The following is a 12,192-nucleotide window of genomic DNA, read 5'->3' as shown; positions in this document are numbered from 1 at the left end:
AATCCCTGTGACATTAAGACATTTTACTTTTTAGTTTCAAGAACGAATGAGAGAGATGGAGTCATTGGACAGTTTGAGTCCAAATCCTGCAAAAAGTCTTTCTGTGAATGTTGTACGAAATGTGTGTATGCGTGTTAGCTTGTGTGAGTCAGAGGAGATGGCGTAAAAGGACAGAATCCCAGCTGGGACATCCACATACACTCCTACTCTGTTAAACTGAGAATATGAACTGGGAGTGCTCTCTTTATTGTGCATTACTGAGTAAACGTTATATCCCCTATTATTCCTGGACAAATCCAGGCTCCAGGACTTTTTTGAACATCCGAACACACAGTCGTTTCTGTGTCCCCTCTTACTGATAGATTTGTATGCCACAGCGATGGAGGCGTTTTGATGCCACTCTACTTCCCAGTAACAACGTCCAGACAAACTCTCTGTACTCAGCACCTGTGTCACATACTGAAATCTCAATCTGTTGTCTCGACATGGCTGATCTTCTTTCATAAGCAACATCCTGGTGTTATTATTGGTCAGTGAGAGACGTGTGTTTGCTGTGTTGGGGTCCAGCGTCAGCTTGAAGGCATCTGCACATGAGATTGTTTTCCTCAGTATTATGTACAATATGATATACAGACACTTTTCATAATGTATCAAATTGTACATATAAATTGTGTGTGTGTGTGTGTGTGTGTATGTGTGTGGAAGCTTACACTTCTTGAGTCCTTTAGCTATTCTCAACTCTCCAGAATGGTTCGTTCTAGAAGTGCAGACAACAAAAAAATATCACAGGACTGAACAGGCAGGCACACACACACACACACACACACACACACACACACACACACACACACACACACAGCCAAAATGAGCCACCTTAGGTATTAGCCCAATTTTATTACTTTGATTTAAGACAGCAGGACTATTTTATTAATCAGTTTAGTCACATCAACTGTTAACCTGAAAATATTATACAGAGCTGTTTTGTTAATATTTACAATAGCTTGAGTTCCAGCATTATGATACAAATGGTGCTTAATCTTATTCTTCCTGTGCCTATATATATTCATTCATTCTCTACCACTTATCCGAACTTCTCGGGTCACAGGGAGCCTGTGCCTATCTCAGGCAGGATACACCCTGGACAGAGTGCCGAGCCATCGCAGGGCACACATACTCTTATTCACTCATAAACTCACACACTATGGACAATTTTCCAGAGATTCCAATTAACCTACTGTACCATGCATGTCTTTGGCCCGTGGGTGTACCAGGAGGAAACCCCCGAGGCACAGGGAAAACATGCAAACTCTAAACACACAAGGCGGAGGCGGGAATTGAACCCCCAACCCTGGAGGTGTGAGGTGAATATATATAAATTTGTTTTGCCTAATCTAGACAAGGTCAGATCAAAAAGCTTATCTTACCTGGTCTTCAGTTTCCTGTTCACTGAAAAAAACTGTAATTCTGAACGTCCTAGATGATTGTAGTTTAAATCCAGTTCAGTGAGGTGTGTGGGGTTTGAATGCAGAGCTAAAATGAGTGAAGAGCAACTCTGTTCTGTGAGACAACAGCCAGACAATCTAGAGATAGGAATAAAGAGAAAAAAGCTACCACCACTTAATGAACATTATACAGTATATTCAATGATTAATAATAATAAACTGTTCGAAATTTAAGGGAACACTTGTATCACACACTGGATCACGATGAAAGAAATATCTCAAGTTGAGAAGAAAATGACGTGACAATGGTTTTTCCAATGACTATTGACACATTTCTGACAACCCACTTGCCTCAGTATTTCCAGAACACATTGTGAACTCTTTAATCCACCAGACAGCACTTTGATACCAGAATCCAGCAGGTCATTATCACTTAAATCCAACTCTCTCAGGGACGAGTTAGCCTTTTTCAGAACTGAGGCGATATGAGTACAAGACTGTTCAGTGAGTTTACAGTCTGAGAGTCTAAAATCAGAAATAGGACAGAATATTTCAGTTATCTATTACATATTATAAGGAGCACAAATATTTGTTTATGCCTGGCCCCTAATGAAATACATCGATTGTATCAAACAGTGAGTCAGTATTCAGACGGTGTACATTGTGTTTACATCCTTTTTTATTTGCCACTTACTTCAGTATGTTCAGATTACAGTGAGAACTCATCAGTCCATCAGATAGCAGCTTCATTCCTGTATCCTGCAGGTCATTGCAACTCAGATCCAGCTCTCTCAAAGGTGACTTTGCTAAAGCTTTGCCAATGGATTTACAAGATTCTGCAGTGAGTTTACAATCTGAGATCCTGTTAAACAAGAAAGAAATCAGACATTTACAGTAAATGGATTTATAAGAGCCTCACTGAAACAAAGGCTCTTCCAGTTTCAGTGTTTTCAGGTTTTCATTGTTGATTCAACTATAAAAAAGAGAGAAGTGTTTTACAGTAGATAGACATTATCTCCTCAAGCCTAGTGGTATTATGTATTATACTTAAACATTATAATAATATAGGTCAAATGAATCATTTGTTGCATTTGGCAGACGCTTATCCAGAGCAAATCCTTTGTAGGTTCATTACTGTGCCTATGAAACACTTACAAAATTGGTTTATATTCAGTTGCATGTAATCATATGTATATCAAATGCTTTATAACCATTGACACCACTGAGAAAACTGAGAACTTACAAGCTCGAATTTCACCTCAAATATGAATGAGTGAGAAATGTCAAAAACTGCCTTGAAGCACAAAGACCCCATTCATGATTTCTTGTTTCTAATGGATGCGTGTCTTTTTTTAAGTAGATGACCTGCACTCAATGTTCATGTTCATGGCTTGTTATTAAAAAAAAGAAAGTGTACTGCCTGAAGTGCTAATGACAACATAATGTGATGTTTTTGGTTTCAATGCTTAAGCTTAAAGGAAATGGGTTGTTGACTTGGGGAACAAGGTAGAAAAAGGTCATGAGCTGTGTACAGACCTGTAAAGACAGATTAACATAAAGATATATTGAAGTAAAAAGTTTAAGAATATTTTCTTTAATATGAGAATTTTGACCCACTGTTTGTTTAAAAAAATAATCTAATTTTGTAGAACAGAAAAATTAACAAACATTTTGAGACCAACCTTAATGTGTCCAGTTTACAGTTTGGGCTCTTTAGTCCAGAGAGCTGATCTATCCCCTTCTGCAGGTTATTATAGCTCAGATCCAGTTTTCTCAGGGAGGAATTTCTTAAAAGTAGAGCTGACAATGTGGTCAGCTTACAATTAGAGAGTCTGTAGAAGGGAGACATCATTGTGAACAAGTTTTGCTAATTACGATTGCCTGTACTTGTTTATTAATTGTGTAGACTGTCGACAAAAGTGTGTCTCTTTACCTTAGTATCTCTAATTTACAATTCTTCAGCCCTTCATAGAGCAATTTCAGACCTGTTTCCTGTAGGTCATTGTTGCTCAGGTCAAGCTCCCTCAGGGGTGAATTTGCTGACTGTAATGCTGATGCAATGTTTTCACAGGCGTTCTCTGTGAGATTACAGTCTGCTAGACTACAGCAAGAGAAATCAGAGTTATTCATCAGGTTATTATTTCCGATCAACAATACAGTATATCCATGGTTAAACATATGAAGTATGATGCTGCGGCTGTTGGTTTTGTAAAGAGCTTTTGTAAAGTACACAATAAACCAGAATAACAAGTTGTTTCCTGAAACACAAAATATTCAAAGTAATTACTTTTCATATGTTAGTAGATATAATATACTTACATTGCCTTTTTGCAGTTCCTTAGTGCTGGAATAAGTCTTCTACGTCCCTCTTCTGTTGTGTTGTATTTTTTTAGATCCAACTCGTCCATCGCTTCTTCTGAAACTTGAAACATGTTAGCCATGGCCGAACATTGTGCAAGAGTGAGCTTTTTGGACTTTTTGTTGGACTGGAGGTAAGTCTGAATCTCTTGCTGAAGAGTGTCATCCTTCATTTCTATTAAGCAGTGTGAGAGATTGAGCCAACGCTCAGGGTTGATGTTCTTTTTCTGTCCGCGTTTCAGATTTTGCTTTATTTTTTGGACGCTCTCGGGGCTGCTCTCGGTACAGGGTAGGAGACCTTGCAGGAGTCTCTGGTTGGATTCTAAGGACAAGCCATGAAGAAAACGCAGGAAAAGGTCAAGATGTCCATTCTTGCTCTTCAAGGCTTCATCCACTGCATGCTTCATTAGCACATCCAGTGATACTTTTGTCACAACCTTGGTTTTTGGCAGAAACATCTTCACTCCTGCTGTGTTCTTGCACAGATAACAATGGAACACATAGAGAGCGGCAAAAAATTCTTGGAAGCTCAAGTGCACGAAGCAATAAACTTTTGTGCGATAAAACGGAGGTTCGATTTTAAAGATTTCCGTGCAAATCCCAGAGTATAAGAAGGATTCTTGGACATTGATTCCACACTCTTCCAGATCTTTTTTATAGAAAAGGACATTGCCATTTAGCAGCTGTCTGAACGCCAACTCGGCAAGTTTCAGAATCATGTTTTTGTTGTACTCCAGCAGTAACTTTGTGTCTGAGTCATGGCTCTGGTCAAACTTCTCGTTCTTCCTGTTCATCTGAACAAGTAAAAAGTAAGAGTACATTTCAGTCAATGTTGTGGGGATTTCTTTTTTGTGGTTGTGGGATAGCCATGGCTGAAGAGCAGTAACTGAAATCCAACAAAAGACCGGAATGTGGCACATAATGTGAAGACTCTTTGCTTTCTTTATGTGCAAGATGATTCTTTTGGCTTCGTCTGGATCGGTCACTCTCTTTCTAAAGTACTGCTCCTTTTGTGAGTCACTGAACCCCTGAATTTCTGTCACACGGTGAATGTACTGCGAGGGAATCTGACTGGCTGCTGCTGGTCGAGACGTTATCCATATAAGAGCAGAAGGGAGTAGCTCTCCTTTTATGAGGTTTATAATTAAGACCTCCACTTTGCATTTGGTGTGAACATCACTGACAGAAGTTTGTCTAAAGCTCAGTTGAATTCTACTCTCCTCAAGGCCATCAAATATGAATAAAATCTTCTTGTCGACATACATGTCTGAGTGACAGTCTTTAAGCTGGGGATGCAAGTGAACCAAAAGCTCATGAAGACTATAATCACCTTCGATCAGGTTTAGTTGACGAAATGGAAGTACAAACAGAAACTCCACATCTTGATTGGCTTTGTTCTCAGCCCAGTCAAGGATGAATTTCTGCACAGAGACTGTTTTTCCAATGCCAGCTACACCCTTCGTAAGAACAGTTTTGATTTCTTCTTCATTCTTACCGAAGATGTCATTGCAGTGGATTCCGGACTCGTATGAAAATTGTGAGTTATCGTTCATCAAAACCTCATGCTCATTATTTCGAGCTTCACTTTCTCCTTTTGTAATAATCAAATCTGTGTATATGTAATTAAGTGGAATCTTGTTCTTATCTTTAGCGGTCTCCTCAACAATGAAATGACTTTGATGCTTAAGCCAGTCTTTATGTTTTGTCATGACGCTCTGAAGATCTTGCGCTGTTCACAGAAAATGAAAAAAAGATACAGATTTTAGTCTCTCAATTCTTTTTGATAGCTTTCAGGGCTCTGTAAGGTCTCAGACATATTAAATATCAAATGTATCAAAAATCAAAATATGTTTTTCTACAAAATATAATTACAAGTCACATTCCTCTGACTGGGCAAACACCTGAATAACTGCCGGACTTCAGACAAAGAGACTTATAGGTTTAGGTATAGGCTATTTTAAAAATCTATTGCTGTCTTAATTTTCTTTCATGTTGTATTAGACACTGTAGTACCTGAGCTACTGTATTACACTGTCATGATTACATGTTTTTTGATACAGACTACAACGCACTTCTATAATTCGCTCTGGAATAACGGACTCTGCTGTATGCTGTTGTCACAGATTTATTATTTATTTATTTAATTATTTAAGGTTAAAGTCATCAGGAATGTGAGTCAGAGATACCTTGTGAACTAATCCTGGCTAATGCTAAACTACTGTATGTACTGTATAACTAAAATATTACAGTTTTATATTCTACAATATTTACACATTACCCTGCTGAGATGGCCTGGTGTGATTGAGACACCTGCTGGTCTTTTGTTCACACCAACTCTGTCTGAGGAACCAAACTAACATATAGTGCACCAGGGTGAGTGTATAAATAAGTATGCATTGTACAATACCGTTTGAGACTTTACCATCACGCATCCTGACGCCATGTTTTGACTTATGCCCATGACACTGTATTTTAAGCTTGTGTAAGTTATCTTCACTACTTATCTTCATTTTCTACATACGTTGTACTTGTATTCTTATGAAATAAACCAGTTAAATGTTAAACTCTACTCTAATTATTATTTGTTCCTAATGGTAAAGTATTGGTATCTTAAACACATTTTGAAGACCTCTGACTAGCTATAAAAGGCTAATAACTGCAAGTTTAAATAAAATAGAATATAATAAATATTGGCAAGGATATTGGAAAAGCTTAGGCTTGAATATCGTTATAAATCTGAGTTAATGATGTAAATATTTCTAAAATAGGCTATAAAAAATTTTCACATAAATACGACATTGCTGTTGTCTCTCTGTAACACTGGTATAATTATATTTCTAGTATTGACTATCTTATGGAGTCAGATAATTTATTAAAAACATGCATAATCCTTTAGCTGCCTCTACTTCATACTTTGGTTGTAGATGAGTAGCAGACTAAATTAAAATAGTCAGATATATTTAGTCTTACACTGTAAATGGCCACTGATGGCACACAATCTTACCTTTTTTTACACTGGCTGGTTGACACGTCTCTCTTGATTCATTGGCCAGTCTCTGCTTCTTTACAGGCACAGCAATTGAATCAGACTCTTTCCGTTTTTGTTGTATTTGCTTTTCCAATGTTCTTGCTGATTCATATTCTTTCATGTGTTTCAAAATTTTTATAGTGACTTGAAGAGCAATTTCATTCCCATATGTTTCGATCATAGTTCCAGCCACTTCTACTCTAGATTTTTTGTGCAGTTTTCTTTTCTGAATATTTTCATCATTTATATACATTTCTTTTACCCGAGAAAGAAAAAACACAAATCTCTCAAACTCATCTTCCTTTAGATCATCCAAGGCTTCAAGTGGCGTGATTGTTGATCCGATCATTGATTGATACTGGAAAAAAAAACATATTTTGGGTTTTATTAAACTGCATGTTGAAGTATACATTATTACACAGGGATTCAGGGATGAACCACCTGGTTCAGTCTGACACTTTAATAAATTACCTTTTGGTATACTTTTGTAGTGAAAACCAAGAAAACACCATCCAACACCGTACTTTACAACACGGTAATAAAACAGATTACGATGCTACACTTTGAATGTTAGCAATCACCGCATTCACAGAAAAACTTTTACATTTATTTACATTTGGGTATATTGTGTATTTGTATGTTTAAATACTCCACTGAAAATCTTGAATATTTCTACATTCTCCAGCCACGGGCTTCAACATGTGCTCGGGAGAACCCCGGCGGTCATATCCTGTTTATAATTTAATTTTGTGATGGAAATCACAATTTTAATAATTATTATTAATCATTATTAAAATGATCATTTTTATGACTCGTTCTTATATTTATTAGCTTGTTTTACTGCTCTGCTGATGTAAATCCAAACCCTGGACCTGACGTGTCCTGTCTGTTGGAATGTTCTGAAATAAAAAGCACAATGTCTTGAATCTATAGACAAACATATATGTACAGTGTAGAGTGTTTCACAAGTCCATTATTATAAATTAATATAGCTTAATCATCAAGGTTGATTCATAGATTAATCATAGGCTTAACCCTTGTATGGTGTTCGTATTTTTGTTACTCAGCCAGTGTTCGTGGGTCTGCTGGACCCGATGCATTTTGGGGTTTTTAATTCAACACAATCAAAAATTTTATGTAAAAATACCTTAAAGATGTTTACTTCATCCCAATTACAAGCAATATAAACAGCATATGGTTAATATTTGCCCTTTACCTTTATTACATCACATTTTTTAATTAAAGTGCTACTCATTTTTTGTTGTTTTTAATAAAATGTAATAAAAAAAAAAAGAAAATCAAATTTAATCAAGTTATAAGTGGAAAAAAAATCAACAAATTTACAAGGAAGCAAAGTTTTTCAAAACTATTGATGTTTATGAATATGGGTCCCACAGACCCCAACAACATACAAGGGTTAATCTAGATTACTACACATGTATCTAAGCAAAAAAAAAACTTCATTAAACGTGTTAAACCACATTTAGTTTTGAGTGTTTGGAAATAAAAATGTTATGGAAATGTTAATAAAACGTGTTTGTTTTTTTGTTTTTCCATAATTTATTTTTCTCTTATGATCCTGGACTTAACTTTTTTTATTTAAAAAAAAAATTATTTAGTTCTGTACTATAGAATCGACAGGATAATTAAAACTCATTTTGTTCACCAAGTGATTGGGTTTGTTATTAATCATTAATCACAAGTAAACACAAAGGATGAAGGAGTTGTGCTGGTTTATGATGAACACAGATCTACTCGGCATCAGGAAGTTATACAGATGCGCAATATATCTGCACTATTTCACCTAAAGTTAAGACTAATCGCTCTTCATCAAATCACATCTTTGTGTTCATGAAGCGAATCCGTCGTTATTTTTCCGGTTATGACTCAAAAAAGTCTAGTTTATATAACTTCAGAAAGAAGGTGCGCGCGCACAATGTATGTAAACATAAACACCGCCATTTTGCAATCTTTCTGTAACTCTTTTTGTCTATTATAAACACACATATCATATCATATCCAAGCCAGAGAATAATACTGGTAGTGTATAAAGTTTGAGTCTCACAATGCTTACAATACCAAAGTAAAACAAAATAAAACACACATCACCTGTGACATGGCGGCGAAAAGTAACAGAATGAATCAGAATGAATCAAATTACTGAAGAGAAACCGAGAAGAAATTGGCGCGAATTGGCGTGTGTCTGAATCTTATTCAAAATAAAAGTCACACAATCTGAGGGAGAAATCTGTGGTACAACCTGTGATACAGCTATGAGGTGCATATTAAACTTATACCAGTTAGAGTCCTTACTGGTTCTTCACTTTTCACTATGGGAATTAAAAAATAAAGAAAGAAACTATTTTCAACTAGTTCGAGCTTATTGTCATGTTATTGTATGCTATGAAATTTACCACAACATAAACAAAAATAATCACTTCATCTGTCAATTGAGTGTTAAAGTCAATTTACTTTTGTTATTCAATTTAATTCAAGTTTATTTGTAAGGCACTTTTTACAATTGACATTGTCTCAAAGCGGCTTTACAGAACATAAACATAGAACAAATTTTATATTTTATATTTTTACATTTTATATAAAGAATGAATATAGAACAAAAGAATTTAATATAAAGAATAATATAAAATTTAAAAAAATACAAAATTCAAGATTAATATTAATATTAGATCTATTTAAATGTGTTTGGATTTATCCCCAATGAACAAGTCTGCGGTGACTCAGGTGACTGTGGGGAGGATAAACTCCCTTGAATAGAAGGAAGGAACCTTGAGAGGAACCAGACTCAAAGCGGAACCTCATCCTCATATGGGTGACACTGGAGGGTGTGATTATATATATGTATGTATATATATAATATATATGTAAGTCTAACAGATGTATTGATGTAAAAGATCACATGGAGTTCACATCTCCTTTATATGTATTATATTGTTAGGTTTCATTATGTTGAAATAAATTTAAGTGGCTTTATCCTTTATGTATCTGCAGTGGCCTGTTGTCAGCATGGCCACTCTGACCGGTCAGCAGCTATGTATCTTATTATAATAGCAAAAGGGGGAATAAATCTGGAATGTGATGCACATATATGTGCATATATATGCTTTTGGCCATATAGTCTACACAGACCAGCCATTTTATTAGGAACACCTGTACATCTGCTCATTCATGGAATGTTCCAATAAGCCAGTCATGTGGCAGCAGCACAATGAATAAAATCAAGCAGATACAAGATACCAGAGCTTCAACTAATCTTCACATCAAATTATGAACAATGTGGTCTGTCTCACATATTGCATAATTGCTGTAGGTGGGATGTTGGTACTGTACCAAATTAACTGGTCATGAACATGAAAAATTATGCAAAAAACAAAAAGCATCCAGTGCAAAGTTCTGTGGGAGGAAAGACCTTGTTTATAGATGAGTTTAGTAGAGAATGATGAGACTGGTTTAAGTTGACAGGATGTCTACGGTAACTCATTAACCACTTTTTACAGCTGTGGTGAGAAGAAAATGTCAGAACTAAGAACATGCTGAAACATCAGGCATCTGGGTTACAACAGCAGAAGATAGCATCAGGCTCCTGTCAGCTATGAATATCACCAGCTCTGGTGATTCCATGAACCCAATCTGCCTTGTTAGCTGTACAATCTGGTGGAGGTGATGTAATGGTGTCATCATTACCCATATTAGTCCACAAAATACCACTTGAGCTTAATTTAAAAGCCACAGCCTTTATGAAAAATGTTGGTGAAACATGCATGTATTTATGGCAATAGTTTCCTCCTCGTAATGTTTTCATGGACATGACTATAAGTTAACGATACTTTACATACCTTCCCAGTTATTAGAATTTAATGTGGAAGAAATCTTTTTTTTTAAATGTGGTTTTTACAAAACATACATTTTATATTGTCTTTTATATCGAAGAACTTTATATATACTTACTTATTATAGTTGAAAAATGTCATTGCATATGCATTTATCTATGCTCCTAACTGATAAAAATAGGTATTATCTACAGTAACAATTTAGCTTTTTCGGAGTAAGTAAGCAGTTACCAAAACATTGTTCAAAAATAAAATTTGTTGACTAAAGCAGATAAGCTGAATGTAGATTCTGTGGGTTTAATATTGCTTAACTCGCAGCCTCTCATTCTTCCTTAAAAACTAGGCACTCTTCCAATTTAGTTCAGTCACTCTCTGCCCCTAGGCACTTCATCTTGGAAGAGTCCATTACAGGGGAGTACAACTGTTTGATCTAAATAGTCCAACTTCATTTCACTCAATCCAATAAAACAAAATAAAGAATAAAATAAAATAATAAAATAAAGAAGCCTGTAGGTTAAAATAACATAATTATGAAACAATGATTGACAAACAATCATTTAAGCTCCCCTGCAACTTGAAGGTTACCAAGTGGGAGTGTCTATGGGAAGTAAGTATATGGCTGAATTTGGAACGAGAAACTGAAACCACAGAGTGAACTGCTTTCAGACTTACTGTGGAAATATTTACCAGCAGCTGAAAGAAAAACAATTATATCACCAAAATGTTTCTATTATCTGAAAATCAATTTCACAAACACAGAGCATTCCCAAATTCTCAAAAGTCAATTTATGCTCTCATTAGTTTCACTTTAGTTTCACACAGTTTTTATTCTAGATTAATTAGAATGTTGATTTTTGATCTATTTTACATTAGATTCAGTCCAAAACTACTTCTGGGATCTTCAGCTATTGCGTCACAGATTTCCTGATTGAAACTAGGAAGCCTCCCAATTCAGTTCTTACTTACTTCCCCTAGGCCCTTCAGCTCGGAAGAGTCCATTATACAGGGGAGCATAGCTGATGTTTGTAAACATTAAATGACTTAAAATAATGGCAAGTGAACATTACATCATGTCTCTGTTTATCTAGAATATAATAATACATAAAGAAGATTAAAAAAGGGGTGAAACCACATGATTATTGAATACTGTTATTAAGTTGAAATCTGATCACCCCTACAAACTGGTTTCTCCAAAGTTATAGTGTCTAGGGGAAGTAAGTATGGGATTGAATTGGGTTGAGACTCCTGAAGAACATAAGCTCATAACATGCTGTACACACACAAAAAAAAACAGAAGTGATCATTGAAACCACACCAGTGATATATTCTGGTGAGTATATAAGAAAAGTTCTTTGACAAATTTCCAAAAAAAAAAAAAGTGAAAAGCTGAGTGAAGCCTGATTCGTTGGTGCATTGTTAGAGATGTAAATACTGTAGTACCGTCGTAGCATTACTGGTGGGATTTGTCGAGGGGAAATAGGTCTCACTAATAAACAATCTAAATAAAGAAAAACAT

The 12,192-nt window shown here is 35.7% G+C and overlaps 1 protein-coding gene across 2 annotated transcripts; it reads right to left on the bottom strand.

Annotated features, from left to right (window-relative positions):
• Positions 1 to 9,026, bottom strand: LOC125138317 (NACHT, LRR and PYD domains-containing protein 12-like). 2 transcript variants are annotated; one of them, XM_047803505.1, is made up of 10 exons: positions 8,938 to 9,026; positions 6,805 to 7,186; positions 3,762 to 5,529; positions 3,376 to 3,543; positions 3,125 to 3,274; positions 2,137 to 2,304; positions 1,794 to 1,967; positions 1,425 to 1,580; positions 711 to 757; positions 1 to 584 (listed from the first exon to the last, which is right to left on the bottom strand). In XM_047803505.1, the coding sequence occupies exons 1-10, from the start codon at positions 8,944 to 8,946 to the stop codon at positions 37 to 39; spliced, it is 3,570 nt and encodes a 1,189-aa protein (XP_047659461.1). In that variant the 5' UTR covers positions 8,947 to 9,026; the 3' UTR covers positions 1 to 36. The 2 variants fall into 2 exon arrangements, with proteins under 2 accessions (XP_047659461.1, XP_047659462.1); XM_047803506.1 differs by having other exon boundaries at positions 530 to 584; positions 711 to 791.
• Between the last annotated feature and the right edge of the window lie 3,166 nt (positions 9,027 to 12,192).

Source organism: Tachysurus fulvidraco, chromosome 18 (assembly GCF_022655615.1).
Source record: "Tachysurus fulvidraco isolate hzauxx_2018 chromosome 18, HZAU_PFXX_2.0, whole genome shotgun sequence".
Taxonomy (NCBI): Eukaryota; Metazoa; Chordata; class Actinopteri; order Siluriformes; family Bagridae; genus Tachysurus; species Tachysurus fulvidraco.
Note: the sequence above shows the minus strand (reverse complement) of the source record. Positions and strands in the feature narration are given on the sequence as shown.

Bases quoted from the DNA above. Each gene is read 5' to 3' on its own strand.
- LOC125138317 (XM_047803505.1), bottom strand. The intron at 1,581-1,793 runs GCAAGTGGGTTG...TCCTATCTCTAG, and splicing joins TGTGTTCTGGAAATACTGAG to ATTGTCTGGCTGTTGTCTCA. The intron at 585-710 runs GTAAGCTTCCAC...TCTCATGTGCAG, and splicing joins AGCTAAAGGACTCAAGAAGT to ATGCCTTCAAGCTGACGCTG.